At 34.1% G+C, this 24991-nt stretch overlaps 4 protein-coding genes across 4 annotated transcripts; 3 read left to right on the top strand and 1 right to left on the bottom strand.

Annotated features, from left to right (window-relative positions):
* Nucleotides 1-2784: 2784 nt before the first annotated feature.
* Nucleotides 2785-4462, top strand: LOC113749789 (glutathione transferase GST 23-like). The gene is made up of 2 exons (XM_027293639.1): nt 2785-3225; nt 3861-4462. The coding sequence occupies exons 1-2, from the start codon at nt 2911-2913 to the stop codon at nt 4218-4220; spliced, it is 675 nt and encodes a 224-aa protein (XP_027149440.1). The 5' UTR covers nt 2785-2910; the 3' UTR covers nt 4221-4462.
* Nucleotides 4463-15478: 11016 nt separating this feature from the next.
* LOC113749787 (phosphoribosylaminoimidazole-succinocarboxamide synthase, chloroplastic-like) lies at nt 15479-19797 on the top strand. Its single transcript, XM_027293637.1, has 12 exons — nt 15479-15991; nt 16503-16604; nt 16693-16822; nt 17059-17151; nt 17233-17321; nt 17665-17745; nt 18225-18314; nt 18472-18561; nt 18805-18855; nt 18952-18998; nt 19147-19204; nt 19282-19797. The coding sequence occupies exons 1-12, from the start codon at nt 15653-15655 to the stop codon at nt 19339-19341; spliced, it is 1230 nt and encodes a 409-aa protein (XP_027149438.1). The 5' UTR covers nt 15479-15652; the 3' UTR covers nt 19342-19797.
* Nucleotides 19798-20160: 363 nt separating this feature from the next.
* LOC113749085 (glutathione transferase GST 23-like) lies at nt 20161-21442 on the top strand. Its single transcript, XM_027292740.1, has 2 exons — nt 20161-20645; nt 20878-21442. Exons 1-2 carry the CDS (start codon nt 20331-20333, stop codon nt 21235-21237), a joined length of 675 nt encoding a protein of 224 aa, XP_027148541.1. The 5' UTR covers nt 20161-20330; the 3' UTR covers nt 21238-21442.
* A 379-nt stretch (nt 21443-21821) lies between these two features.
* Nucleotides 21822-24940, bottom strand: LOC113748786 (pentatricopeptide repeat-containing protein At5g27460). Its single transcript, XM_027292336.1, has 3 exons — nt 24864-24940; nt 24466-24751; nt 21822-23737 (listed from the first exon to the last, which is right to left on the bottom strand). Exons 1-3 carry the CDS (start codon nt 24896-24898, stop codon nt 22502-22504), a joined length of 1557 nt encoding a protein of 518 aa, XP_027148137.1. The 5' UTR covers nt 24899-24940; the 3' UTR covers nt 21822-22501.
* Nucleotides 24941-24991: the final 51 nt, after the last annotated feature.

The raw sequence follows: 24991 nt of genomic DNA, 5'->3' as shown, positions 1-24991 counted from the left end.
GAGCTAAGAATTTGGCAGTTTCAGGAATTCGATTTTTGGCTCCTTTGGAAATGTTACAGAGAGAGGTTTCCCTGCTAGTTGGATTGTTGGTTTGTGACTTCTGCCATTTCAGGTTGCTTCTCTGTGTGAGCGCATGCGCACACAATGGCATGCCTGTTTTACTTTGTGGTCTGTCCCAAATAAGAAGTCTAGATGCTTACTGTATTTGTTCCTAATCCCTTTTCTTTTCTATCCCTTAGTCAATTTGTAGGGATCTGCTAAAAAAAATGTAGGGATCCTTAGAATTATGGAAATATTGGCTCCGTTTGGATTAGCTGTTTTTGGAGGTATGTTTTTAAAAACTTTACTGTAGCTGTGTATATGAAAAACTTTTACTGTAGATGTTTTTTGGATTACTTTTAGAGGTATTTTTAAAATATATTTTTGAGTATTTTTATAATTTATAATTTTTTTTGGAATTTTTTAAAAATATATACTGGCTCTGTTTCTATATATTAATATTTATTTATTTATTTATATATATAATATTTTTTATTTCAATTTTATTTTATAATTTATTTATATATATATAATATTTTTTATTTCAATTTTATTTTATAATATGTATATTAATATATATTAATATATAATATAAATATAATTTATAAATAAAACATGTATATTAATATAATTTATAATAAAAATGTATATTTTAAACAAAATATTTATATTTATATATAAATGTATAATATTTATTTCAATTGATATAATATATATAATATACATAATTGAAATATATTAATATTAGTATAATTTATATATATAATATAATATACATAATTGAAATATACATATTAATATATATTCATATACATATTAATATATATTCATATACATATTATAAAACCAAATTGAAATAAATATATTTATAAATTGAAATAAATATATAAAAATAAATATATTTATATATTTACATAAATATATATCAATATATTTATAAATATATTTTAAACAAAATATTTATATTTATATTTATTTATTTTTTTGTATATATATTTTATTAATTTTATTTTTTGTATATATGTTTTATTTTTATTTTTTGTATATATATTTTATTAATTTTATTTTTTGAAATAAATATATTTATAAATTTATATAAATATATATAAATAATTATATTTATATATTTACATAAATATATATTAAACAAAATATATTAATATTTATATATAAATATATATTTATTTTTTTGTATATATATTTTATTAATTTTATAAGTATATATATTTATTTTAAACAAAATATAAATATTATTTTTTGTATTAATATTTATATATAAATATATATATTTATTAAACAAAATATATATTTTTATATATTATTTATATATTAATATATTTTTTGTATATTTGGAGTTGTTTGAATTTTTTTTTTTAAATCATTTAAGGAGAAGATAGATCTTTGCAATTCCTTTTTTTAATTTCAATCATTAAGGTGAAGATTTTTGTGGGAAAGAAAAAAAATTAAATAAAGAAAAAAGAGAAAAAGAAATAAAAGAAAGGAAAACAAGGTAAATGAAAAGTTAAAATAATGTAAGGGCAATTTTGTCCTAAAGGGGTTAAGTAAACAAAATTAAAGGTTAGGGGGTAAACTGAGAAATGAGGTATACCTTAAAGGGATAAAATGTGATTAACCCTTTTTTTTATTGATGCTGTCACATATTTTAGCTACATGTTACTTAACATTTTCTTTTTCATTCTTAAATAATGGGTTACTCTATATTAACTTATTTGATGATATTAGAAGAGAAATAAAGGTGCAATTCCCATGATGAACCACTAATCAATATAAGATCTGATTAGACAATCTTTCATGCTTGCAGTTTATAGAATCTGATGATTTGGGGGAGATTACATCGAGGAAAGTGAAAGGACATGTTGATCGGTCGTTGGAAGCTGCATGCATGAGGGTAAATCACGTAAAATGGTTTCAGATATTTACTTCTTTAGTGGATGCCTGTTACTATTTTTGACAAAATAGTGTGGCAACGAAGTAATGCTTAAAAGTTGATGTCTTGGTATTTCAGGGGATGGATAGGACACATCCCTTGCCTCTCCTTGCAACTGAGCTTAAAATTATCAGCTCCGGACATCTTTTTAAAAAAATTTCGATGTCAGGTGTCGGGCTGACACTGCCCGGCACCAGCCGTCTTTTAAAAAAAAAAAATTTTGTGACACAACTCGGCATCCATAGATTTGTACCCACTCTGTATCAAATCAGTAAATGTCTGACTTTTCTTTTTTTAACCTATATTCTAAGTAGTTAGCCCGCAATTTATCCCATTCTTTTATCTTGGAAATCGCACGAGCACTCAGATCTGACATACTTAACGATTAAATCTAACGGAGTAACCTTGAATATTAACTTTATATATTTCAATGACCAAAACCTGACTTTTAATAATTTAATGACTAAAACTCGACGATTCTAAAAGTTTAATAACCATCCGGATAATTTGCTCTGTCTGCAGACATATGAACTTTCAAAAGTACGGTCACATAGCGGCATCTTGTGCGAAATTAAGAAAATCTGAGCAATCAAATATTCAAATGAATGGCTTATTTGACCCGGCAATTGTCGGAAATATGATGACTTGACTTTTACCTATTCGGTTATTGGATGTCATCCCCGTCCACATCTTTTGGTTGTAGGGCAAAAAAATAAAGAGAAAAGCATCACATCAGAAGATGTTTGTGGCTTATATTCTCCTATTTAGTCAGCACTCAAACAGGGAGGATCATTTTTAGCCTTCTTGTCAAGCCTTTAAAATTGCAGGGATATTAGGTGGGTGAACCAAGTAAAAAAATTGCAGCGTAACACTACTGAGATAGACTGAGAAGCTTTGCTTGCCACTAAGCTTTAGGTTCGAGAATGGCAGGAGAGGGTGTCAAATTGCTGGGATACTGGGGAAGCCCTTTTGCACTCAGGGTTAGGTCGGCATTGAAACTCAAAGGCATTGAATATGAGTACCAAGAAGAAGATCTTGGAAACAAGAGCCCCCTGCTCTTGCAGAGCAATCCTGTTTATAAGAAGATTCCAGTTCTGCTGCACAACGGGAAATCAATATCAGAATCCCTTGTAATACTCGAGTATATCGATGAAGTTTGGAAGCATAATCCACTCCTCCCTGAAGATCCTTATGAAAGGGCTAGATCGCGCTTTTGGGCCAAATTTGTTGATGAGAAGGTAAGTAAGAAGGCATAATTCTGCAGATCACAACAATTTGTACTGTTTACAGTAGAAAATATGAATACTAATATTTTAGTTGGAGCGCAAGGATGACTGAGTAGTCCAGAGATTTTTCCCTTGCTGTGATGTATATTTCAGGCAAATTTTAAGCATACTGTGATCACAAAGCAATTTAATACCAGCTTTATGAAGTTTTGTCTCCCAAGTGAGATTTGTGAGTATCTAACTTAAAAGTCTTAGTCCGAGAGGCAATGAGATCTGTCCCGAAAGGATCTCTCTTTGAGTATTTGAGCAATCAAATTGATTAATTTAGTGATGAGTTAGTGGAAGTTAAGTGAATGCTTTCAGCCATATACAGATTAAAGCAGCTGGTCACCAATTGGGTGGCATTGATGTCGTATTTATCCTGTAATTATGTGTCAACGTTTGTAATCTTATATCCATCATGAGACTACTCCACTAGAAGCATAATAACACAGGTTGCATCATATATCAGTTTTTTATATCGCGACTTGCGAGTCAATATAGAAAGAATATTTAATGTTCCCTGTAAAGATTCCAAGTTCACACATTACTGAAGTTGATTTCATTTACAGAGCTCCTTTTTTTTTTTTTGAATCTTTTCTTTCCAGTGTGTGCCTGCACTGGTAGGAACAATCTCCAAAGTCGGGGAGGAGCTGGAAAAGGGTGCAAGAGAAGCTCGTGAACATCTGAAGACCCTAGAAAGTGGACTGGATGGGAAACGCTGTTTTGGAGGCACGAAGATAGGTTTTGCAGATGTTGCTATTGGCTGGATTGCATACTTGGCTAGAATTGAGCAGGAAGCTTTAAAGATACAACTCATTGATCAGCAAAATATGCCTGTGCTCGCTGCATGGATTGATTACGTTCTTGAAGATCCAGTCATGAAAGAATTAATGCCACCTCACGACAAAGTGTTCAAGCACATGATAGATATGCGTGAGAAGTTGATAGCAGTTGTATCAAATTGAAGTGTAACACTGTCAATTCGATTCACGGGTTCCTGCATATGATTTGTCTAAGTCTACTAATAGATCAACGATGCATCAGCTATAGCAGAATAAAATACTCTGATGAGAAACAGGCAGTTGTGTGCTAGCAGATAAGTAAATTATGCAACTAAACCATATGTGTTATGAGATGTTATTCAGAATTATTGGCTTCCATCAGCTTTGGATATTATGTGGCAGCATGAAAAAAATTTTAAGCTTTCTTTGTTTATCCGGGAAGGGGGAGAAGAAAGAATATGTCCCCCTTCCCGCCGTTGATGTTTAAGCAAAATTCGTCACCCATGAACAAAATCAATTCTCGCAGGGGAGACAGAATACTTGACTTGGTGTTGTGAAGCTGGTAGTTTGATACACACACGAACCTCAACCCCTGTCCCCAAAACCCAACTAGCTGGCGGAAAAAGAAGAGAAGAAAAAGAGAAATCGCTAATAAGAAGGCAAAAAGAAATTGCTAATGGAACAAGCAAGCTTATAGCATTACCATGAACTCGTTCACAAACAAATTCAGATTACTGATGCAAAAAGATATTGCGGAGCAGAAGATTCGATCCCGAATCAGAAAAACCAGAATTTGGAGATAAGTTATACCAGGATTAACGGATGGGACATAAATGGAAACCAAAATTCTTCCAGAAATCCTTACGACAAAGAGTGAAAAACATGAACGAAGGGGAAACTTTGCTGCAACATTTCTGGCATCAGAGGAGAAGATTTAAACAATTCTATCAACAAATCTCCGAAATGAAAATGAGAAAAGAGTTCAGAATATGTGCTTTTTGCCAAAAAGAAAGCAATTCAGGCATTTATCTGGCATGGGTGGCACGTTCTTTAGTTGGCAGCTACGCATGAAACAGGCACAATGTAGTTGGTTAGCTATCTCAAAGCTACCAAGATGTTGACAGCAGTCTAAAATATGGTTCACTGCTTTTGAACGTTATGCTGTTGCTGTTTTCAACTGAACTTGAATTTGAGTTCTTGTGATAAAACCCTCAATGTTGGATGCCATAGACAGAGGGACATGCTACAAGTCTACTTAGTAATTCCTTTGTGGTTGAGAAATAACGCGAATGGTGTGGCTTTGCCTGTATGTTGCCATTTGTTAATTTGCCTTGATTTGGTTTAGTATAGGGCAAGGCTGGCGTCTCTGTTCACCTTGTGTTTTGGTGTAGTTATATGTGTGTGTTCGTATCCTCTTGTTTGACTGTAATATGTGAATGTGTATGCATTTGTTGCAGTGACTGTTGGGTAATGTGTCTGTGAAGCATTCCCCACATGGTTTGCATTTCTACTTCTTATTTGAGTTGTCTTAAGTATGGAATCCATAAGTAGCAGATATGCAGATAAATTGTATACATAAATCTATAGTTGTATTGTAAAAATGTAAGCTGTCTAGCACCGAAGTTATGTTTACTCAGACTTGTGCAGTTGCAGGATTTTATTGTACCCTCCTGATTTTGTTCCTAATGGGCTATTATTGTCCAAGCGCTTCATTCATGCCACAGGTTTTCTCTTTGATTTAAAGTGAAAAGTTGTCTTGATTCTGTGGAGATTTTTGTGACCAATTGTGTTATGTTTCTGATTCTACTGCATGCAAATTAATTCGCAGGACCTTCCAATTCCACGGAAAGAGATTACTATGAAATTCTTGGGGTCTCTAGAAATGTTACCAAAGAGGAGATTAAGAAGGCTTTTCATGCTGTGAGTGTATTCTGATCCCTCTATTTAGTGTTAATTTTCAAACTTCACAGCTTTACACACAGACACACATACATTCACATATATGTTTTTCTTTGGTATGTGTGTACATATAGTTTTACTTTTTTTTGGGTGATCAAGAGCTATGATGTATTGCTAACTTCTTATTTGGAGTACTTCGAGTTGAATTTCTCTTTAACTAAGTACTTTTGAACGCTTAAAAGACGATTTCAACTTTTCTTTGACTATGCTTGTAATAAAAGATAAAAAGACACTCAATTTGACAGACACCTGTAGAAGAGGTAATATGAGGATAGGATGCATGGAGTGTGATTAAGATTAGGCATTGTAATTCAATATTTTTATATACCAATGAAGTATAAGTTGAGCATTTGAGGTGTAAATCACTCCAAAAAGAAGAATGAACAAAGTGCAAAAAGACTGGATTAGGTAGAAGTTTTGTTTATTAGGTACATCATAATTTGATGATCAGCACCTATAAACTATGCTTCATCCACAATTAAATGTTGCAAATGGGGTGAAGCAAAAGTGGTTTTCATAACTTAATATTGTATGAATCATTACAAGGATGTGGGAGTATAAATCTAATGGTTGAACATGCTCAAGATTATACTTGTTGAAAATGCTCTGCTTGCGTGTCTATTTACTGTCATAGTCTTGGAAATCAATGTTGCCATCTTCTGAGTTCTGACTTTTATGAAGTTCACTGTGCATTTTGTCTGAAAAAACTCAGAGGATAAGTGTTGCTAATCATGTTATTGCATGTCATGTTAAATGTGTTGTAATGATTAGTCTTAAGATGTTAAGGTGAGATCTATCATGTTGAGAATAAGGGAAAATGTCCAAGATGGTTTGGACATATTTCAGGTCATCATATAGGAAGTGCAGAATGGATTCTTGGAAGTAGAGGAAGCTAGAGAAGCAGATGAAATGAACTAATGATGACTGCCATGATTTCAGTTTAGCAGAGACATCAACCTTGAGAAAGGAGACTGAGATAGTGGATTTATATAGCCAACAGAGTATTGATATGTGGTTTTTAGTTGAATATTGTGTTAAGTAATATTTCAATATTTTTCTGACATTTTATTATTGTCTCTTTGGCAAATAATATATTATTGTGTTAGCTTGCGAAGAAGTACCATCCAGATGCAAATAAGAAAAAGGATGCACCAAGCACTTATCTTTTGATGCAGATGTCCCCTGTGATACTTGCAGTGAGTGGATTGTAACTTAAAAACGTGTAATCCTAGATTATGTTTACACTTTCAACCCTGTGATACACTATGTAATTATTCACCTAAAGAAAATGGTTTAATATAGTGACATCACAGAACCATAAAGGTATGATTACTCTTATTTATTTATTTATTTTTGTCGATAACCTAAGTTAGCCTATTCTAGGGGGAGGGGGAGGGGACTCGATGTGAGTAGAAACTCCATCGAAACTGGTCAAGAAAGACCGTCACATATTGTGACAAATTTTGTGGAGATAAGGTTCGAAACCCTTGACCTTCCGCACCACCAGGCTTGGGATGACCACTGGATGATTACTCTTATTTGCTTTGTGAAAATTTGTGCATTTCTGGTTTCAGGTCACTCAAGATCCTCTTTTTGCCAGAGATGGGGCTCATATATATATATATATATATATATATGTGTAGATAGTAATATATTTGTGTATTCTTTTACTCTTTTATGTTTAAGTCTCCCTAATCTACAGGCACAGCTAATGCTTAATATGGACGATATTTTTTGTGTTCACTATGATTCTGAACCAAATAAGTATCCTTTTACAAGTATACTATCTGCCTACCTTTTTCGTTGGACCTTAGCTTGTGATTAGTGATCGGATAGAATCAATATGCATCTCTGTTTGGATCCTTCAGTTTTTAAAAACTAGTTTTTCAAATACTATAAAAAATTTTAAAAAGTACTCTAAAAGGTACTCTAAAAAATAGAGTACTCTAAAAACTCTGTTACAGTAAAATTTTTCAAAAATATTCATAAAAACAGCTAATCCAAATGGAGGAGTAGAGATATTTGTACCATCTCATTATTATATGTTTCTTGGCCCTGTGAAGCTCAAATACCAATGTATGATGGTTTCAGCATAGGCAGAGAGATTTAAAGTAAGGCCTGTTTGGTCTCTGATTACTGTTCTGATTTAATCTAAAAAATTTACTAAATAATCTTTTTCAAAGCATTTTTGTGTTCCGTTATTCAGTTGCTGTGAAAAATTGTACCCAAAAACTAATTAACATTTAAGCTGGAATTTGGATAAATAAATACAAAAATATGGGAAACAAACTCAAAAGATGGGATTTCAAAATGTTGCTACATCTTACAATTGCCTTTTTTTTCCCTGAAACCTGCATCACTTGTTGTTTCGATTTAGAAAGTATAATTTTGGTAAAAAATTGTAAATTCCACCTTGAATGAACCAATCAAGGTGTTTATCTAACTGCTTTATTTTGTGATTGGCATAATTGATTGTGAAAATTGTCGTTGTCAGAACTAGATTGAACAGCATTGCCATCTCTTAAGGTCTTGATTGTGTTGGAAGGGTTCAGAGCTCCTCCTATACAATTCTGGGGCATTTTCTTTCCCAAAGCAACAGAACTCCAAACTCTAAAGATTTTTTTCTTTTTTTGGTGGGAGGAGGAGGGGTGTTTCCGTTTTCATACAGGTCTGCGGTAATAGAGGCAACCCCCGGGAATTAATAGCAGTCTGGGGCACCGGGCGCTGCCTTAGGTCCCACACAAGAGGGTGCAGGTATGTCAGGATCGGCTAATTACTCAGAATATCGATAAAAAAAGAAAAGTCGGACATGTATGGGTCTGACAAGGTGGTACTGTAAAACTATGTAGCCCAGCAGTCAAAAAAGCAAAATTTTTTTTTAAAACTCTGACACAAAATTTTTTTTTAAAAATAAATTCGCGGCCCGGCAGCCGGCAGAATTCTACAAAATCAAGAAGCATGAAGCATGAATTGAAAAACTAATTCAGTGCAAAGTCCGAACAAGAAGCATGAAGAACTCAATTGTGTTTCCCCTTGTTTTTATGTCTCTTGTCTTGAGTCTCTTTATGGCCCCTTCTATAGGCCAGCAACCCAATCTTGCCCAACAACTTTCAGTTTCCCAGTTAAAGCTGTAAGTGGAATTGAAGGGAATCCTAGATGTTTTGATGAAGCACTGAAACGGTTTCCAGCAAGTGCAATGCCTCAAAAATGTTCATGCAGTGATGCCGTGCAATGCCTCAAAAAACGGTTTCCCAGTTAAATTAAGTTTCAATTGAAATAAAGATTTTATAATTATTTAAATTATTCAATGAATTTATCAATTTAAGATGAACATAAATATATATACATTAAATTGTATTATTGAAATATTTGATTTAATATGAAGGAAAGACAAGAAGAAATGGCAAGAATTTTTTAAAAAATTTATATGAGTTCTTTATATTGATAATCACCTTTATTTGTTATTATAGTCATAATGCCTGATCATAACCGATTGAAACTCATATCCACAAGATGTATAACGATTTTTGTTATACTATTTACAACTAAAATTACTGTATACTCAAATTAAAATTTTCTTTTTCCACTAAATTTTATTTTATATATGATTTATGTGTTATCATTTGTTGGTAATTAATTTAACGAAAAGATGCTCTTTAGGCTAATATGTTTTGACAATGTGGATTACTTTTAAGGATTTTAATGAGATTTAGAACACATTTTTTATGCATTTAATCTAATTCACATTTTATTTCATTTGAAATATAATTATTTAAAAAATAAGGGACCAAAAAATATGAAGTCAAACTTTTGACTAATTCTAACTTGATTTTGACCGTTAGATATTATAGTTTTCTATTAGTTGTCCTAAATTTGGCTAAAATAAAAAATTTGGGATCATATTTATTTTGATCAAAATATAGTTTAACTCATAGACCAAACGTTGGGGGGACCAAAATTGCACAAGTTCCTTTATTTTAATCATGTTTGATATCCCGACCCTTTCTTTTATATTTACGCTTCAATTATTTCAAATTTGAAACTCAATTAAAAAATTAAATCCTCCACAATATTTGTTTTGACATGTACAAAATTCACTAAATAATGTTGAAAATTTCACCCATTTTTCACTTCAACAATTTCACCCATTTGTTTTTTTGATTAAAACTTATGCCACTTGACGTACTAAACCCGACAGTTTTTTTAGTTAATTAATTAACGTTTCAAAGTTGAAACGTAAGAAAAAGGTGAAAACAGATTTATTAAAACAATAATTATTTGATTTATCTTATGTTAAAAAAAGGTTTTGTAAAAAAGCTTGCTTTATTGAGTTCGCAGATCCATTACCAAATCAACTGTCTCCTTCACTACAGCTTCGAGGACTTCAGACTTGTCAGCCATCTTCACTAGTTCAACTCACTTTCTCTTTAGCTATCAATCTGAGCTCTTTAGTTCAAATCTTTTTTTTAAAAAAAAAATTGGCCTGGCTGACTGCCCGGCAGCATGTCAGACTTTTTTTGAAAAAAAAAAAACCCTCTTTTGCTGCCGGGCTGCAGCCATAGTTTTATACCCATCGCTTGTCAGATCCATTCATGTTCGATTATCTTTTTTTTATTGATATTCTGAGTAATTAGCCGTCAGGATCTTGGTTATGTGTTTCGTATTAAAGGAAGGATTAATCTGGAGGCACGATTAGTGGACATTCCATAGGCACGATTAGTGGACCTATGGAATGTATGGACATGGAGACGGGTAGGACGGTCATCAAAAGGACCGTCCTTGAAAAGTTAATGGCCAGGATTTGGTTCAAATAAATTATACGGTCCAGATCATTTCTTATATCTCGTTTTTAATGTGTGTGAGATCCACAAAAATTTATTCTAAAGTTACATGTTATACAAACAAAGTTACGTTGTGTGCAAACAAAGTTACGCGCAAGGAGCAAGTATAATTGTTGAACCTATGGATGTATCCTTCTTGTAGTTATAAATTTTGTACAAGTAAATTATAGAACGAAAGTGATTGTATAAAATAATGAGTAACTATTTTTTTGGGTAAATTCTAGTTTTAATTTTTTTATTATTAAGAGATCTACAAGAGAGATATAAAAAAAAAAAAAAAAAAAAAAACAACAGAACGAAAAATAGATCAACATAAAAAATGTTAAATAATTTTGATTATTCAAAATCAAAATTTATAATGAGATACATTAATCAAACGAAAATAGAGCATGCACCTATGAGTATTAATATATGTACATTTTTGCTGATCTATTACGGAAGTGGTATGCTCTAGTTATTGAAATGATCAAATTGGTTGCTTGTCATAATCACTTTTTATAATCAATTTTTTGTAAAATCTACAGCAGACAAGAACGAAAACGAAGCTCTAAAATGAACAGAGTAGATTAATGGTAATTTAAATTACAAAACCTCCTGAACAAATAAAGTAATGGTTGAATTGTATTGCTAAATAGGACAACGAAACCATCAAATTTTCAAAATTCATAAGGGATGAGAAGTGATTAAGGTTCATTTGCTCATTTTTACTTTTAATTTTTTTTTTGCTTTGAATTTGAAATGTTGGTTATAAAAAGTTAAAATAATTATAGAGAATGATCAATATTAAATTAAGTTATTGTTTGGTAGAATCTAATTTTTTTTTTTTTTGCTATTCAAAATATAAAATCTATATGCAAAAGAAAATGAAAACACCAATTGTTCAAACCCATAGTATATCTATTTAGGCGAAACAATCAACCCAAAAAGGGTGAAGGTGTGTATGGTTGGATTGGAATTTGTGAGCCTTAAAGCCTCCAAAATTAAAGCAGGAGGAAAAATGAATTAAATTAAGGGCCGAATTAGTGAACAAAATGGACAAGAAAACCAATAACATATCAAATTTCTTGGCAAATAAGTTCATTTGCTGCCTTTGTGGTCCCAAAATACTAAATTACTAAAAAAAGAGAATAAATTAAGTAATATGGTTATTTGCTTGTTCTTACTTTTGAGTCTCAAGGTGAAAATGAAACTAATCACTAGCATTGTCGAAAACCCTTAAACGCTACTAAATTTTTTTGAAGTGTATGGTTTAAAATTTTCAAAAAAATTTTGTGATATTACTGAAGTTAAAGTTGTTAAAAAATTTATAGCAGACAAATTAGGCCAAAAATTTATTTGCCAAATAGGGTTTTAAGGAAAAATTAAAGGCCCCATTCGACAAATAAGTTTTTTGGGTGTTTGTCTAAAATTTTACTATAACTTACTGTAGAAGTTGGACGAAAATTTTCTGAAGTGTGTACATTTTGGGGTATTTCGAAATGTATAGTTTAAAGATTTTGAGAATTTTTTTGCGATTACTGTAGATATGTATAGCTTAAAGACTTTGAGGAATTTTTTTGGGATTACTGTAGATAAAATTATTAAAAAATTTACCAAAGACAGAACAAAGTTTAAAAACATTTAATCAATATAATCACAACAATTATTTTTCTTTCATATTTTTGTAAATGCCGCTCACTAATATTAGATCATTAATCTACATTAAGAGCCATGTATTATTACATTGTTTTTGAACTTTACAGTACTTTAATTTTTTTAATGTAAGAAACAATCTGATTAATGTTGAGTGTTCTGTAAATACACAATTATTGAGGAAATAATTAATAAATTATTATTGGCTTTAGTGGCTTTAAAAAATGGATTTTATTACTGCGACATGAAATAAAATTGTCTGGAAAAAATGAATGCATATATTGCAAAAAAAAAATGAAATAAAATAGTGCTCTGTAAAATTGTTGAATGCACTGATTGTTTAGCATGTTCAGCAGTAGCTTTTGACTGCATGATTCCCAAAAATTGAACAACAGTCAAAAAAAAGAAAAGAAAAGAAAAGAAGTCCAACATTGTTATCACAATTAACCAAAATCGGTTAAGGTGTCATGGACTAAAAATGGTTTCTAACCCTACTATTTTTTAAAACATACAATTATAAAGATATATTAGTCTATATCTCCATAGTACTCTATATAATTATTACAAAATTTTAATGCCCTTGTTTTTATTCTTATTTTTCGTTCTATAAAAAAGAATAATTAGTATGTTATTTAATAATAGTCCGGGCATCCAATAACAATTGTAGGATAACCGCTTGACAAAAAAATATTGTTCATGGTTAACTCTCACTTTTATATTGTTAGATAAATATCCATATTTAATGTATATATATAATTATTATAAAATTGTTCCTAATGGCTCTAAATTTAATATATATATATATATTCATTTTTCCTAATGGCTCTAAATTTAATGTATATATATATATTCATTTTTCCTAATGGCTCTAAATTACTCTCAATTGAAAAGCAATTTTGTATGCTATTTTTTTATTATTCTTTTAGTCAAACATGCAACATTAATTATATTGTTTCTTACATTAAAAAAATTAAAGTACTGTAAATTTCAAAAACAATGTAACAATACATGGCTCTTAATGTGGATTAATGATCTAATATTAGTGAAAGACATTTTACAAAAATATCAAAGAAAAATAATTCTTGTGATTATATTGATTAAATGTTTTAATTTGTGCAAAAAAAAAAAGGAAATAGGCGCATATTTATGGAACTTAGTGAGTAATAGAGATATACATAAATATGGACGGGTATCTTTATAATTACCTCACCCAGACCACATAATTTATACAAATCATACCACACAAAATGTCGACACTGCATTGTCTCAATTATAGTACTTTATTAACCATTATATTACAAAATATCCTCAATACTTCACAAACTATTAACATTATATTCACCCAACCAATTTACCACACTATTATTTTATAATTCAAGCCAGACTTATAATAATTATATAACTTTCTACATTATAAGAAATATATAACGGCTAAAAATTAAGCAACTTAACACAAGAAATATTAGCACTCCTGTGCAACGCGCAAGCCGTCTCACTAGTTTAAGATATAAAAGGGAGAGTTGGGTTTTGAATGGTGCCTTTTTTGGTCAAGCGGTTATGCCGTTATTTTTGTGACTTTGAGGCGCGTTTTGGTCTTTTGGATGACCAGACCATCTATCTTATCTTTTTGGCTGATCTGAGGCGTTTTGGTCTTTTGCCATTCGATAGCAATGGCTCTGCTGGACATAAGCAGTACTGTTGGCTGCCAAAATTGAGGTTAATGCCCAAAGTTTGACTTCGCTCCGCAACAAGTCAGAATCTAATACTCTCTAATTGGATGAACATTAATTTTTTTCACCTGTGATGCTGACCTACTTATGCTTGCTGCTTACATTAGATAAATGCCGTTCAACCTAAAACTTTAGTAGAATATTTGGATTGAATGTAAAATGCTGGATTTGAAGATTTCTTATATTTCTTTAATAGTACTATTTGAAAAGAAGAAAAAAAACAAAATTATTGATGGTCAAAATTCACATGTGCTATTTTACCATCCAATCTAACCTTTACGTTAAATGTTGTACATCTTAAAAAGAGACAATTTATGTGATTTAATGTTATTATATACCTTTTTTATTTAGGCTCTTTAAGTTGGAATGTTGAATTTAGTGATATTTTTTTTACTTTTTAAACAAAATTTAAAAGTTAGTCTTGTATTTTTAGTAGAAAGTTAATTTTGTGGTTAATTTTTTATGTGGTTTTTTAAGGCATCGAAATATTAATAAAGTATGTTTTAAAAAAATTCTTATTGGCCAAAAAATTTGTGATTTTCCCCCCCAATTGGCCTTCCGATTTACCTTCTATGTACCCTATCTCATCTCCCAACCATGCAATTCTTTTTTTTCCCAGAAAAAAGGAGAGAATCAAAGAGGGGAAAGCACTATACATCTCCCCTCCCCACCCCTAGTTGCCTTCCTAGCCAAAAACACGAAGAAAAACTCACACTTTCACATCAATTTTCAGCCATTTGATGAATTTATTGTTGAGGTTTTCTAGCTTTTTTTTTTTTTTTTTTTCCAAAATTGATTTTGGCGAGCAATCAATTTGATTATTTCAATAACTAGAGCATACCAATTCCGCAATGGATAAACAAAAATGTACATATATTAATACTCATAGGTGCATGCTCTATTCTCGTTTGATTAATGTATCTCATTATAAATTTTGATTCTGAATAATCAAAATTATTTAACATTTTTTATGTTGATCTATTTTTGGTTCTGTTGTTTTTTTTTTTTTAACTTTTTATGTCTCACTTGTAGATCTCTTAATAATAAAAAAAAAATTAAAATCTAGAATTTACCCAAAAAATAGTTACGCATTATTTTCTACAATCACTTTCTTTCTATAATTTACTTGCACAAAATTTATAACTACAAGAAGGATACATCCATAGGTTCAACAATCATACATGCACCTTGTGTCCATACATTCCACAGGTACACTAATCGTACCTCCAGATTAATCCTTCATTTAATCTGAAATACACATAACCAAGATCCTGACATACCTGCACCCTCTTGTCCTGAACTTGATGCAGCGCTCGGTGTCCCGGACTGCTATTAATTCCCAGGGGTTGCCTCTATTACTGCAGACCTGTATGAAAACGGAAACTCCCCCTCCCCTCAAAGAAAAGAAGCCTGACACTTCAGAGTTCGGAGTTCTGTTGCTTTGGGAAAGAAAATGGCCCAGAATTGTATAGGAGGAGCTCTGAGCCCTTCCAAAACCCTTACGCCAAAATGCATACCAATCAACAATCCAAACCCTTCATCCCTCTCGTCATCTTCTTTGCGTAAATTGATACTAACAAAATCCAAGAAGTGCCTTTCTCTGTCAGTTTGTATCTCTGCATCAATGTCATCAAGCCAGCAGCACCAACCGCCACTTTCTCTTGAGGCCTTGAAAACCGGTGAACACAGAAATAAAGTCTTGAATGCTATCCAGAGCTCATTGAACAATTGTTTATCTGAAACCCATCTTGATTTAACCGTTCCTGGTCTTAAATCCAAAACCAGAGGCAAGGTAACTGTTTCCAAAATCCTTTCTTTACTCGATTTTTTGTTTAGGGTAATCTTGTGGTTCCTTTTTTTTTTTTTTAATTGTACTTTTTTGTGTTTTTTGTATCTTGATGGACTTTGTATCATTTATGAGGTGTCTAATCACATATCTTACTTCTTGTCTCTGTGTCTGCTGCGGATTTGCTTAGTTCAGTTATTTGATGAATGTTGGAAAAGCGAGTAAGAAAAGTTTGTCATTTAGTTTGGGAGAGCTGCGAAGATTTTTTTTTTAAATTTTATTTTGTGTGTTGGTTGCTGCGAGTGAGAGTAAAGATAGGTTAACCCTGTTGAACACTTAATCAGCGGCTGGCCCCCCAGGGGGCCCGGGGGTGGGGGTGGTGGGTAATGCTCTGCTGGATTGTTTTGGGGGGGGGGGGGTGTGAAAAAGTTGAATTGGCGGATTCTCTAATAACATTTTTGCTTTCCAGTTTCTTCGTATGGCTGATACTCAAATGATCATTTGACTCACTTTGAAGGTCAGGGACATTTATGATGAAGGAAATTATCTTGTGCTGGTAACAACAGATCGGCAAAGTGCATTTGACAGAGTTCTTGCTTCAATTCCCTTCAAGGGGCTGGTACATGATTCTAAACATACGGAAAATATTCTGATTAAAGCAGAAGAATACGTATTATTGGTTGAGGCTAACGAGTGTTTTGCGGCAGGTGCTTAATGAGACAAGCTTGTGGTGGTTTAATAAAACTCAGCACATTGTTCCAAATGCAGTTGTATCTGCACCAGACAAGAATGTGACCATCGCAAAGAAATGTTCAGTATTTCCTGTTGAATTTGTTGGTGAGATATTAGTCACAATAATAGCATGCCACTCTTTAAACTGTTTCTATGAATCTTACTTTTAGCTTCTGCACATTTTTTTTTCCCTTATATGCAATATTCTGCAAATTTTTCTGTCTCCAACTACGTGTTTGTGTAGCAGTATGATACCATGTGGTAGTCTTTGACTTGAAGTGGCTCTCATTTCCATAGTGAGTCACAAACTAATTCACTTGTTGATTGTTTTCTTTTTCTAGTTAGGGGTTATGTGACTGGAAGCACTGATACATCATTGTGGACTGTCTACAAAAAAGGAGTTCGGAATTACTGTGGCAATGTACTTCCTGATGGTGCGACATGTTACTTACTGTGTCAATTCGATCTTCTGTGTAACTTCAGGTTTTTATGATTCTTCAATGAATGTATAACAGGAATGGTGAAAAACCAAAAGCTACCAGAAAATATTCTCACACCAACTACTAAAGCTGCAGATCATGATGTTCCTGTAACTCCGGATGAGGTTTTCATTTACTAAATAGAACTTGTCATTCATTAGGCAAGTGTATACTGTTGATTTCTAGTGTAATAAAGTAGAGACAATAATGGCCAATTGCATTTGAATGAATTGCCTTGCTCTACATAAAAACGGGTCTCTCATGTTGAGCACCCTACATATGGAAGTTCTATTTTATCCGTATAATGCGCCTGCTATTAATGTTCTGTGGGACATTGTGAAAAAAAATTCCAGTTTTGCCCACAATTTGGGGAACATATTAATGAGCATTGTTTGTTTTCCTTATCTTTAGTCGTAACCAAAATAATAGATCATACTACTTATTTGTGCTGAAAATTTTGCATCTCAGATAATTCAACGTGGTTTAATGTCTAGAGCAGATTACGAGGAAGCAAGTAAGAGGGCACTACAGTTATTTGAATATGGTCAGGTAGTTAAGTTTTTGCTTTTCTTAAGGGAAATTTGTCTTTTTTTTTTTCATGTAGTTTTTTTTGGTTGTGGCATGGTGCATACTCATGCTTTTTTCGTTTGTTTAGTTTTCTGCAAACATTTGCTAGGGACATCAGTCCACTATAGCAGAATGTCATTCAAATTGGTACTAAAATTATTCTTCATCTGATGATGTTGATAGCAGTTACACAAGTTGACATGAGCCTTCTGCGTGCAACTTAGGGTTAATCATGTTGAAGTCCTGTAATTAAGCAGTTTTTCTACATTCTAATTTAATGATGATGGAGAAGCAGTTACTCTGTGATATTTACCTTAGGAGTTCTAAGCATTGTGATCATTTGTACAAACTAGGGAGTATTTGAGAAAATGAAAGCATGATCAAGGGGTGGTGAAGTGGAGCTACCATTGGTATATAAATTCTCCTTTCCTTATCCATTTTTTTTCCATAATTAACTGCAGCGGGTGGCAATGAAACATGGCCTCATATTGGTAGACACCAAGTATGAATTTGGAATAGCACCTGATGGTACTGTGCTTTTGGTTGATGAGGTAAATGGTATTCTCTCTCTCTCTCTCCCTCTCTCTCTGCTTGTGAAAGTGCTCGTGTTTGTGTGTGTCCTGTGCATCTCTTTCTCTCTTTCACTCCCTCACACACATTTCCATGTGTAATTATAACACTATCTTGTGTTCTGATTTTCTTTTGAAGGTGCATACACCAGACTCGAGTAGATATTGGATTGGTCATTCTTATCAAGAACGCTTTTGGAATGGCCTTGAACCAGAAAATGTTGACAAGGTAATGCCTTGAGGGGGGAAAAAGGTTGGAATTAAAAGCAAAACCTCAGGAAGGCGAAAAACCCGAAAAGCAAAATCAACATTCCAATAATAGAAGAAGTCATTTGTCCCAAATCAAGCGTGCCTATATATATATATATGTCGTGTGTGTAACTTGCTTTTTCTTTAATACAAGATTATACTGGTACTCTTGGAGATGTTGTCGCATTCTGACTCCCATATTTTAATACTAAACCTTTCCCAGGAGTTCTTGAGGCTATGGTTCAATGATCATTGCAACCCATATAAAGATGAGGTTATTCTATTTGAATTAGTTTTCTGCGTATCATTCGAATGGCTATTCCCACTGAAGTTACTCATCAGAACTGAAAATGGTGATATCCTTGCTTAGGTCTTGCCTGATGCTCCAGAAGAACTGGTTTCTGAATTAGCTTGGCGGTGTGTTATTCATTCATTCACCTTTTTGTATTTTGGCTCATAATGGCATATATAGTCATTTCTTATTAGTTTTTCTCGATGGAGTGAAGACATTGGCAGAGTTTATTAGTTGTGAACACATATTACTGATATTTCCTTCTAATGACAGATATATATTCTTGTTTGAGACAATAACAAATTCAAGTTTTGAAATACCTACAACAAAGGTAAAATCATAATGACTGATTTGTTATCTCAAGGTTACTAGATTAAATCCCGATATGACTTGAATGTGTTCGTGCAGGAGCCAATACATGATAGAATCACCCAAAATGTTTCACAGGCGCTGAAGTCTCTCTTATAGTTTCAGAGCTTCTTGAGGTGTTCAAGGCTGAAATGCCATGATTTTCTACCAGTAGGAACAGCTGCAGCAGCGATCAGTACTTCTGTAATTTAGCATGCTCAACAGCTCTAGCTGACTGCTATGAATGGCTCAGTTTTGCCTATTATGAGTTTGTAGATGGAAACTTGATTCCTGCTGCTAAGATCTGTTTTTACACATACTTCTAGTATTTACTTTGGATCTTTGAAATGTGACTGACGATCTTGGTTTGTTTGGGGTCACAGCACGTTTAGGTTTCTTTGAGGGGGCAATTGGAAACTAAGAAAAAACAAAATGTGGGTTCCAGAGGAACTTACCAGCCAAGCAGGTACTAATGTTGTGGTGGTGACTGAGAAGCAAGCAGAAAATGATCATTCCTTTCTTATTTTTTCCATTCTGTTCACTGTTATATTCAATGATGAAGAAAATATTTCCATTCTGTTCCATTGTCATATTCAGCCATGACAATGGGCTTAGTATTGGTAGATTTTTGTTTCAAATTTAGTCCCTAATTTCCATTAAATTAGCAAACCAAGTGTTATTTTATTATCCTTGGGCCTACCGGAAATTCATAAATCAGCAATCTCACTATTGAGGGGGCAATAATATCTGCTCGGATATGAACTTTCAAAAGTATAAGAATATATGAGCAATCAAATGAACGGCTTATTTGACCCGGCAATTGTCGGAAATACGATGACTTAGACTTTTAGCAATTCGCTTAATGGAAATCATGCCTGTCCACATTTTTGGTTGTAGGGCAAATAGATAAAGAGAAAAGCATCACATCACAAGAAGTTTGTGGCTTTTTAGTCAACGCTACACAGGAGGATCATTTCGAGTCTTCTTGTCACGCCTTAAAAAAATAAAATTGCAGGTATATTAGGTGGGTGAAGAAGGACAGGATTGCAGGGTAACACAACTGAGATAGACTGAGAAACTTTGCTTGCCGCAAAGCTTTAGGTTCGAGAATGGCAGGAGAGGGTGTGAAGTTGCTGGGATATTGGGCAAGCCCTTATGCACTCAGGGTTAGGTCGGCATTGAAACTCAAAGCCATTGAATATGAGTACCAAGAAGAAGATCTTGAAAACAAGAGCCCCCTGCTCTTGCAGGGTAATCCTGTTTATAAGAAGGTTCCAGTTCTGCTGCACAACGGGAAATCAATATCAGAATCCCTCGTAATACTCGAGTATATCGATGAAGTTTGGAAGCATAATCCACTCCTCCCTGAAGATCCTTATGAAAGGGTTAGATCGCGCTTTTGGGCCAAATTTGTTGATGAGAAGGTAAGTAAGAAGGCATAATTCTGCAGATCATCATAACAATTTTAAGTTTTTGGCTAGAAGCAACCAGCATAATACTACAGGTTGTATCATATGCTATCAGTTTTTAATATCGCAACTTGCGAGTCAATATAGAAAGAATATTTAATGTTCCCTGTAAAGATTCCAAGTTCACACATTACTGAAGTTGATTTCATTTACAGAGCTCCTTTTTTTTTGAATCTTTTCTCTCCAGTGTGTGCCTGCACTGGTAGGAATAATTACCAAAGTCGGGGAGGAGCTGGAAAAGAGTGCAAGAGAAGCTCGTGAACTTCTGAAGACCCTAGAAAGTGGACTGGATGGGAAACGCTGTTTTGGAGGCACGAAGATAGGTTTTGCAGATGTTGCTATTGCCTGGGTTGCATACTGGGTTAGAATGGAGCAGGAAGCTTTTAAGATACAACTCATTGATCAGGAAAATATGCCTTTGCTCGCTGCATGGATTGATTACGTCCTTGAAGATCCAGTCATGAAAGAATTTATGCCACCTTACGACAAACTGGTCAAGCACACGAGAGGTTTGCGTGAGAAGTTGACAGCAGTTGTGTCAAATTGATGTGTAACACTGTCAATTCAATTCACGAGTTCCTGCAAATGATTTGTATAAGTCTACTGCTAGATCAACGATGCATCAGCTATAGCAGAATAAAAGACTCATAATGAGAAACAGGCAGTTGTGTGCTAGCAGATAAGTAAACCATATGTGTTATGAGATGTTATTCAGAATTATTGGCCCCATCAACTTTGGATATTATGTGGCAGCATGGAAAAAATTTTAAGCTTTCTTTGTTTATCCGGGAAGGGGGGGAGAAAGAATATGTCCCCCTTCCCGCCGCTGATGTTTAAGCAAAATTCATCACCCATGAACAAAATCAATTCTTGCAGGAGAGACAGAATACTTGACTTGGTGTTGTGAAGCTGGTAATTTGATACACATGCCAACCTCAACCCTCGTCCCCAAAACCCAACTCCCTGGCGGAAAAAGAAGAGAAGAAAAAGAGAAATCGCTAATAAGAAGGCAAAAAGACATTGCTAATGGAACAGGCAAGCTTAAAGCATTACCATGAACTCGTTCACAAACAAATTCAGATTACTGATGCAAAAAGATATTGCGGAGCAGAAGATTCGACCCCAAATCAGAAAAACCTGAATTTGGAGGTAAGTTATACCAGGATTAACGGATGAGACATAAATGGAAACCAAAATTCTTCCAGAAATCCTTATGACAAAGAGTGAAAAACATGAACGAAGGGGAAACTTTGCTGCAACATTTCTGGCACCAGAGGAGAAGATTTAAACAATTCTATCAACAAATCTCCAAAACGGAAATGACAAAAGAGTTCAGAATATGCGTATTTGCAAAAAAAGAAAGCAATTCAGCCATCAAAGCATTTTCTGTATTTCGTGGTGGGTCTGTACCTTCATTGGAATCATTTTGTGTAAAAACGAAATTTCATTTGCTTGAAAACCAAGGAAACTTACAACTGTTATCTTGTTGTACGTCCAAGAAGAATTAACATTACGAAATGCATCCCTCTGTTCGCTGACTTTGTGTCATAGATGCAGAGAAAGAAATTGAGCATCACATTCTGATGTTATAGCAACTCTTTCATTATAGAAATTCTTGATTCTAAAACACCCAAGTTGCCAGGAGAGGGAACTCCAACTCTTTTGAAACGGGCTTTGTTGAAAACAAGCAAGTTTGACTCAACAGGCTGATCATTCCAGCTGTTTTCAGCTTCAGGGAAGAAAGTTGAAGCCCAAAAATTTGTATCTGCAAGACTTATCAAAGAATCCGCCACTACACATCTTTTGCAATCTCATATATTGAATTCATGAACAAGTGCAGAAGCCTCATAGTCCAATTCAATTCCATCCTTGTGCATAAGTTCAAGGATGTATTCAGTGGGTCTTTGTGAGTAGGCATGCATTCTTAGCAATGATTTATAGACTGGCAAACTAGCAAGGCCCAAACTTCTGATGACTCCAAGATACTGCTTTGCGTCTTCAATCTTTCCCTTCTTCTCAAAGTACTCTGCAATTGCCACCACAATACTAGCTGATGGTCTCCAATCACAATCTTCCAACGTAGAAAGGCATCTTCTCATTGTATCTATAGCTTTATCCATTTCATTGCTCCTTACCCATCCCTCTGTGAATATCTCCCAAGTTTTATAATTTGGACATCCACCTCTGTTCAATGAACGGATAAATAATGATTCAGCTTTCTTCATCATGCCATTCCTCATGTATGCGCCTAGAAGAATGTTTGGCACCCTAATATCAAATGTCCGACACTGTGACTCCCACTCAAGAAATATATTTTCTGCTTCTTTAATGTCACCAAGCTTCACCAAACATGACAAGATGCACATGTAGTTCGCACATGTGATTCTGCCCTTTACCCCTTTGCTAGCTTTCCAAAGCCGCACAACTTCATCCTTCCTATTCAAAGAGGTATAAATTGTTGACAAAAATAGATAACCAAGGCGATTACGGCTAGATAGTTTATTTTCTGCCTCTCTCAGTGCCCAAAAAGCCTTGTTAACTGCTCCTGATTTTTGGTAAATATTTGCCAAAGTAGATAAAGAGCTCCATCCTATCACAACATTTTTGTCATGAATCATTTCTTTGTAAACATCCTCAGCTGATCCAACACCCGACAGCTCTGCACACGCATTCATCCAAAGGTTGTACGATAGGACATTTCTTGGTATTCGATTTTGTTTCATCTGCACTATGACAGCGAGCACTTTCTTATGTTGAGATGTTGCTATGTAAAGCTTCATCATCTCGTTAAATGGATGAGGGTTTACAATTAGCCCCAAGCTGTTCATCTTCTGCATGAAAGCCTCAGCCTTCTCAGTGGACCTTTCTTTAACATAAGAGTGAAGCAGAGGGAGACAAGCGGCTTTCTTAGAAACAGTGTCAGGCAAAATTTCAAAATACTCTTCAGCTTCCCCTACAGTGTGCACTTTAATTGTCAATTCCAACCTCATTGCATGATCAGCAGCAGACATTCGAGATCTTTCTTTAGCCTCCATCCATGTGAATATCTGCAAAAGAATAAAAAACCAAACAACATTGCTTCCTGCATCGAATTTCTGACATAAACCCCACAATAGGGAAAAAGAGAAATATACATAGCCTGTCTCTTGCACTTATACTCTCACATTAACATGAAAACCAGAGTAAATGTATAGCATCAGTGCCACTACAACCACCAAAAATCACCTCTCAAACAAAGAGATTGCATTTCACTGAGTTTAAGCATTTTAGTACAACAACTACAAGGTCAAAGAATGAAATTCAATCTCGGCATTCACCCTGCAAATACTACCAAAAGCAACCTTCCATGTGCAGAAAGGGATCCAAGGAAGGTCTCTCTTTCATGTGCAGAAAGGGATCCAAGCCAAGGAAATTAGCATCTATCAAGATAATCATACAGGTAATCCATCCCAGCAGCAAAGTTCTACCGGCCATACCACAAACATGAAAATAATCTAGAAATTGCAGAACAGCAGAAATCTACTATAAAACCAAAAACTTAGAAACTCATTTTCCCTTTTCACTCATAATTAATTACACCAAAGCCGTCCAAGAATCTAGCAATCTCAGCTTCAATTCTTCCAAATTTCGCGTTACTAGGAAAAGCGTCAAGATTGACACCACAATTACGAAGTGTACAAAATGAAAAAGGGAAACAAGAAAAGGGAAAAAATGGGAACAGAAACAAGAAGGCAAGAAAGCCTAAGAAGTAGTAAAAGCATTAAGCATGAAGGACCTCCAGGGCGTGCTTGAAACGCTGCCGTTTCAGCAGTAGCCTGGATATGCAACGGAGCTCAGAGACTGAGACCCGTCCGCGGCCTTCCTCAACCCAATTCTGCAGCACGGCAGTGGCGCTCCGCCGTGGGTACACAAGCTTTAAAATACGAGTTTTGAGGCAACCACCACCACCACCACCATCTTTATCAATCTTGTGGGCCTTGTTAAATGACTCCGTACTGAGTCTAGAAATTGTTTCTGATGAGAAATGCCTCCACAACCTCCAAATCACTTCATTTGCTACTCTGACAAATATAACATTTCCGCCCCACCAAAAATTAAACATCACTAAAGTGAGAAACTCTTCAGTCACAATTACTGCAACTTTCTGGGTAGTTAAGAAAGAGTTGTATTTACCTGCTTGGAGCAAAAAGCCGCAGACGAACTGCCATTCTTGATTTCTTTCCCCTCTTCTACAGCCCACAGGATTTTTTTTCCCTGTTGTCTCTTTTGTTAAACACGGTCGCTGTTTTATGCAGGACGAG

This window comes from Coffea eugenioides, chromosome 10 (genome assembly GCF_003713205.1).
Source record: "Coffea eugenioides isolate CCC68of chromosome 10, Ceug_1.0, whole genome shotgun sequence".
In the NCBI taxonomy this organism is placed as follows: Eukaryota; Viridiplantae; Streptophyta; class Magnoliopsida; order Gentianales; family Rubiaceae; genus Coffea; species Coffea eugenioides.
Note: the sequence above shows the minus strand (reverse complement) of the source record. Positions and strands in the feature narration are given on the sequence as shown.

Excerpts from the sequence above, each read along its gene's own strand:
- LOC113749789 (XM_027293639.1), top strand. The coding sequence starts at position 2,911 with ATGGCAGGAGAGGGTGTCAAATTGCTGGGATACTGGGGAAGCCCTTTT. Across the intron at positions 3,226-3,860 it reads CCAAATTTGTTGATGAGAAG|TGTGTGCCTGCACTGGTAGG; the intron begins GTAAGTAAGAAG and ends TTTTCTTTCCAG.
- LOC113749787 (XM_027293637.1), top strand. The coding sequence starts at position 15,653 with ATGGCCCAGAATTGTATAGGAGGAGCTCTGAGCCCTTCCAAAACCCTT. Across the intron at positions 15,992-16,502 it reads AATCCAAAACCAGAGGCAAG|GTCAGGGACATTTATGATGA; the intron begins GTAACTGTTTCC and ends CTCACTTTGAAG. Across the intron at positions 17,152-17,232 it reads TGGCAATGTACTTCCTGATG|GAATGGTGAAAAACCAAAAG; the intron begins GTGCGACATGTT and ends AATGTATAACAG.
- LOC113749085 (XM_027292740.1), top strand. The coding sequence starts at position 20,331 with ATGGCAGGAGAGGGTGTGAAGTTGCTGGGATATTGGGCAAGCCCTTAT. Across the intron at positions 20,646-20,877 it reads CCAAATTTGTTGATGAGAAG|TGTGTGCCTGCACTGGTAGG; the intron begins GTAAGTAAGAAG and ends TTTTCTCTCCAG.
- LOC113748786 (XM_027292336.1), bottom strand. The coding sequence starts at position 24,898 with ATGGCAGTTCGTCTGCGGCTTTTTGCTCCAAGCAG. Across the intron at positions 24,752-24,863 it reads CGGCTTTTTGCTCCAAGCAG|AGTAGCAAATGAAGTGATTT; the intron begins GTAAATACAACT and ends TATATTTGTCAG. Across the intron at positions 23,738-24,465 it reads GTTTCAAGCACGCCCTGGAG|ATATTCACATGGATGGAGGC; the intron begins GTCCTTCATGCT and ends ATTCTTTTGCAG.